Genomic DNA, 6,000 nt, shown 5'->3' on the forward strand with positions numbered 1-6,000 from the left:
CAAAATTTCCAGCAAATAATGAGGCTGAGTTGCAGACTTCAACAGGAACGAAAAATATGTTAAGGTCCAAGGAGTTAAAAAATAATCCATAAGAAGGAAAAGCAGCAAGAACACCTACAAAGAAGACAAAGAAATGCCTGCCCGCCAGGAAAGAAGAGATTCAACCCTCAAAGGGAGGACCCATTTACTAAGAGAGTAAAGCAATACAGGAACAGTGCTCCTACGGGTGGGGTGGTGCGGAGAAGTCAAACTGCAGAACCAAGACTGTATCCCCCCACCCCCCATCCCCATTCTACGGATGGCCACACGACTCTCAACTTTGTACTGCTGCACCAAGGCTATATCCCCATTCTACGGATGGTCAAGCGGCCCCACGACTCTGTGTACAATGCCACTGGTGGTGGCCGCCGCCGCGGCACCGCATTCGCGGGATACACTGGTGCGTCTGCCCCAGGCTTTGTGTTCGGGAATTCGTACAACAACTTTCCTAAGTGGGGAGTACTCAGCCATCGGTCACTCCAGGAGCCCTGCAGTTCTCAGGCAGCTTTGTTCGTGGGTGACTGGAGTCTGTCTCCGTCTCCCTGCCTTTCAAACACGTAAAACAAACACGGTCCGAGGGAGCAAGTAAAACAAATAAATACGGTCCGAGGGAGCGGCGGCACCACCAGGAGACGGCGCCAAAGACGGCTGGCACCGCGCGCCCGACGAGCGACCGCGGCTTCTGTCACCTGTCCCTGAGGTCCGCCAGGCGCCCCTGCTTCGGCGCCGAAGACACCAGGCCGCGCCTCCCCCCTCCCCGGCCTCAGTTTCCCCATCTGTACTCAAGGGGTCGACTGCCATCGGAACTGCGCGGGCCAAAGGCCGCTGGGCGGCCCCCTCGGCCCCGGCAGCCCTCGCCGGGAAGGGGGCGTCGGGGAGGCCGGGCCGCAGCGCCCACACTCACCCGGCTGACGCTTCAGAGCCATCAAGGACACTAGATAGTGGGCGATGTCAAAAAAGGGGAACATGGACGTGCGGGAGAAGGCCAGTGTCAGCTCGTCCCACGGGGAGTCCATGGCTACCACACACCGCGGCAGCGCCGCGACCGGTGCCCCGCGAGCGCGGCGAGCGGCGGGGGAAGGGCAGCCGCGGCCGCGCGCTCGACCGCGCCGCCGCGCGCCCTGCGCATGCGCCCTGGCTCCGGGAGCCCGCGCGCCGAGGGGCGGGGCCGCGTGTCCCGGAGCCGTGGGCGCAGGGAAGGGTCCCAGCTGCTCGGGAGGCCTCGCCTCAGGTCTCCTAGTTAAGGGTTCAGCGTCTTCCTGGCTCGGAGTCGGATTTATTTCTGTAAATTGATGTCATTTACCCAATTTTTTTAGTGAACAGCCACAGTGCAAGGCACACCGTGACCTTTTGCAGGTTGAAAAATGAAACTGTGGTGGCCTCGAGAAAGTTGCGGTTCCTCAGGTTTTTTTTTCGTTCAGAAAAAAAATGCACCTAACTGTACACAACAGGTGGTCAGAAGTGTAAGTGCTATGAGAGGGCAGTTTCTAAGAGAGAAAAGTTGTTCTAAAAATGTCGGCCGCATGCCAGCACTGTCGCTTATTGGGTGAAGCCGCTGCCTGCAGTGCCGGCATCCCATATGGGCGCTGGTTCGAGTCCCGGCTGCTCTACTCCGACCCAGCTCTCTGCTGTGGCCTGGGAAAGCAGCAGAAGATGGCCCAAGTCCTTGGGCCCCTGCACCCATGTGGGAGACCCGGAAGAAGCTCCTGGCTCCTGATTGACCCAGCTCTGGCCCTTGCGGCCATTTGGGACGTGTAACTCTGAGTCTCATCCTCATTTCCCACTTTGTGGTCCAGCCAAAACAGTCCCCTCCATTTCGCTTACACTCCTGGCTCGCCTCACCCACTTTTTTTTTTTTTTAAGACTATTTGAAAGGCAGAGTTACAGAGAGGCAGAGAGAGAGAGGTCTTCCAGCTGCTGGTTCACTCCTAAATGGCCACAAGGGCCAGAGCTGGATCGATCAAAAGTCAGGAGCCAGAAGGTTCTTCCAGGTCTCCCACGTGGGTTCAGGGGCCCAAGGACTTGGGCCATCTTCTACTGCTTTCCCAAGCCATAGCAGAGAGCCGGATCAGAAGTGGAGCAGCTGGGATTCGAACCAGCGCCCATATTGGATGCCGGCACTGCAGGCCGCGGTTTTACATGCTATGCCACAGCACCAGCCCTATCTGTTCATATTTTATATTTTTTGTGTGTGTGAGTTAGTTCCCTCTTTTTTTTTTTTTATTCCTTTGTCTTTGAGATTATAGTGTTGATAATTGAGGGGCAGAATTTAGATATTCTTTCCTAAAAGGTTTTACATCTTCTCAGTCTTAAAATTTCACGAAGAACATACTTTGTCTTTGGACTTAAATCACTCAAGACAAAGTCACCCTTGTAACATCTCTACATCGTGTTCCTACCAACGTCATTTCTTATAATTTTTAATAGCAAAAGGCTGTCAGATCTCCCACGTCTCCACATGGGTGCCTTCCCAGGCACATCAGCAGGGAACTGCATCAGAAGTAGAGCAGCTGGGACACGAACTGGCGCTCCGATACGGGATGCCAGTGTTGCAGGCAGCAGCTTAACCCCCTGGGCCAGAGTATCTGCCCTTAATTTTCTTCTTTTTTCACATTATTAAATCGATGTGCCTTTTCTTCTGTTTATTCTGTCTTTGTGAGTTGGAGTGAACTGTCAGAGAGCAGAGGGGACATGTCCCCTCATCCCTACAGGGCAGCAGCAAAACACATTTGAGATTTTTGAAGAAGGTAAGTAGAGCACTTCACTTGCCTTAAGCAGATTAATCCCACAGGAAAGAATTAATCATCCCAAACTCTACAAGCCATCTGAAATTTGTTTTATTTCAACACTGTAGGAATAAGCTTGTCCCATCTGCCTAGAGCCTGAAAAAACTAAAAACAAGCAAAAATAAGGGAAATTAAGTAGCAATCTCACAAAAAGACAAATTCCGTCTGAATTTTAAAGGCGCTGCTGTGCTTGTTTCAGGTCAGTGCTTGGGTTCGTTAGTCTGATGAAGGCCATTGAGGGAAAAAAGGAGAGAAGCCTTTGAACTGGTAAGAAGGAAAGGAGCATTTGGGAAAGTGATGTGTGAACATTAATGCCTTTTCTGACTTTTAAAACAAGTTACTGTATGACACTTATTGCTGGTAAAATGAAACCCAATTGCAAAGTATTCATTAGAATGCAAAACCAGTCTAATTATATTAACACCTGAAAAAGAGTTTTTTATTAAACCTATTCAAGGCACATTTCAATTTGAAAACATGAAATTAATTTTCATAAACCAGGTTTCTCAACAGGACATTTTTGACTGAATAATTCTTCTTTGTGGGGGAATGTCCTATGCACTGTTAGATGTTTAGCAGGGTCCATGTCACTAGACGCCAGCAATGCATCCACTCACCTACTCTCCACTAAACACACACACGTACACACACATACACATAAACAATTGTGACTACCAAAATTATCTCTAAACTTTGCTAAATGTCCTCTTGTAGTGGGAGAAAGGACACAAAAGAGCTCTGGTTCAGAGCTGTTCTCAAAAATGAAGAAATGCTTTCTTCAGCAGCATGTGCCTCTATTAATAGTGGCCATGCCACTAATATTAATCACCAGGTTAATTCTAGAACAACTCACATAACCCCGTTTAGTCTTGGCTTGCTCATCCATCTGCCTGGATCAAGTTGGTAATATCCTGTAGCCCAGCATTGTAAACGCAGTCCTAGCTCTTTTTTCCTTGCAATACTGCTTTCTATCCACTGAGTGGCACGCCTTTCACTTCAGGAAATTCACAACAATACCTTTCTAGAGGACCATAAAAAGTCTGCAATTAGGAAGTTTCATATTAAATGGACCAATTGTACTTCTAAACTTCAGTTTCCTGGCAAGGCATTTTCATTCTCAAGGTATTTTTATAGGCACTTGATGACTACATTGAATCAAATTATACTGTAATACTAGATGGCAATGAAGATAAAATATGTGTAATTTGAATTCAAACTTTTTTAAACCTTCAGGATTATCAAGGAGAATTAAATGATGAGCGCCAGTTGCCCTAGCATACCCACTGAATTCAAACAGTTCAGTGTTCCTGAGGTTCAAGTGATAAACCAATTCAAGTAATGTCAACTCTTCAGACTCAGCATGTGTCTAATAATAGTACCTCTGGTATTGTGTTTTGGAAAATCTGACTTGGCTCACTTGTTTCTTACACTGGAAACTAAAATTCTTTTTATATAAACATCACTTATACCTCTAAAATAAACTGTCAAGCTAACAATGTTCCCAATGTGTAATAACTGCCAACATAACTAATTAAAAACTTGATATCATTAAAGGGAATATCCCTGATTTTCATCAGTGTAAGGACTGCCAAAGCTGCAGTCTTCTAAGCTGTAGCTGCCAGTTATCTGTGGTTACCAACACTTGACATTACAATCCAGCTCTCTTCAAGAGTGACATGTACCTTTAAATCATAGAATAACAGAATTCTGGAAGTGAATAGGCTCGTTAAAAACATGTCTTGAAATGCAAGTACTAGAAAACTGTTTTGAGCAGATTAAAGTGAGGAATTTGCTGAACGCAAAGAAGAGTTGAACAACCAACTCCAAGAAGAGAAGCATGCAGAGTATTTCTGAGGTTAGCAACAGCAGGTGGGCATGGCCTTCTCTCAGCCACTGACGATCCTCTGTGCCAACATCCCTCAGCCTGGGACCACCTATTCAGTATTGCCAGGAGAGAAAGTCTGCCATGGCCTGGAATAGATGTCCTGTCCTGTGTTTATCTGATCTAATGAGAGGCTGGGTCACCTGGCTCAGAGTGAAAGCACCCCTACATGTCAGAAGCAATGTCCTGAGAAAGGACAGAGCCAGATAGCCATTCCAACAGGTGTCTGTTCTAATCATGTCATTGAATCTGTTTATTTTAAAGAAAGAAATGAATGGCCAGAAGAGGCCACAAAGGCAGTCTAGACAATCTAGAATTTGTTATTTTTCTGTTTTAATCAGTCTCCCTGAAGTACTACTAAATTTTAAATTTTCTCCTGCCTGGTAGAAAAACAAAAAAAATTCTAAAGTTTTCCCTTTTTGTGGGGGGAAGGGGGGTACTCAAAAATGTTTATTTTGCGACAAAAATAAATTTTGAAGACTAGCCTTAGGCATAGTGATTAAGATGCCAGTTGCAATGTTTGCACCCCATATAGATGTGCCTAGGTTTGAGTCCCAGTTCTGCTCTTTAATCCAGCTTCCTATTAAGGGGTACCCTGGGAGGCAGCAGGTGATGGTTCAAGTTACAGTATTCTTACCACCCACCTGGGAGACCTGGATTCAGTTCCTGACTCTTGGTATTGACCTGGCCAGCTCTAGCTATTATGGTCATGTGGGGAGTGAGCCAATGGCTCCAAACTCTGTCTCTTTGTCTCTCTGCCTCTCAAAAACTTTTAAATTTAATTAATTAATTAAATTAAAAAATATGAAACCCTTAGTTTTTTCATAATTCATAGTATCCATGAAGACTCCTTAAATACATGATTTTAAACTTTTTGCACCAAAATAGATTTTTCTTTTACTTCCATTTTCCCATGAATTATTTTAAAGTTCTTGTTTTCTTTTTTGATATTTATTTATTTATTTGAGAGGCAGAGTTACAGAGAGAGGGAACGACAGAGATTTTTTTTTTAAGTTCTGTATGAGTTCCCCCCCAGAAACCTTTTATTTAATGTACACAAACTTTATTTCATAAATACAACTTTAGAAACATAATGATTCTTCCCACCGTACCTCTCTCCCATCCTTCTTCCTCCTCCCTCTCCTATTTCAATTCTTATTTTTTTACTAAAATCTATTTTTAATTAACTTCACACACAGATGATTAACTCTATACTAAGTAAAGAGTTCAACAAATAGTATGAAAAAAATAAACCTGTTCCTCAATGGTTTTTTGATTTCTTCTATGACCCAA

General features: G+C 45.2%; 1 protein-coding gene across 1 annotated transcript in view; it reads right to left on the reverse strand.

Moving 5' to 3' along the window:
* The window catches only part of TMEM38B (transmembrane protein 38B), a 47,468-nt gene extending 46,356 nt beyond the window's left edge, over window positions 1–1,112 (reverse strand). The window contains exon 1 of the mRNA XM_062207810.1: window positions 944–1,112. Coding sequence (XP_062063794.1) covers window positions 944–1,055 — 112 coding nt within the window. The 5' untranslated portion in view covers window positions 1,056–1,112. The remainder of the gene's footprint in view (window positions 1–943) is intronic.
* Window positions 1,113–6,000: the final 4,888 nt, after the last annotated feature.

The sequence above is a fragment of the Lepus europaeus genome, chromosome 12 (assembly GCF_033115175.1).
Source record: "Lepus europaeus isolate LE1 chromosome 12, mLepTim1.pri, whole genome shotgun sequence".
In the NCBI taxonomy this organism is placed as follows: domain Eukaryota; kingdom Metazoa; phylum Chordata; class Mammalia; order Lagomorpha; family Leporidae; genus Lepus; species Lepus europaeus.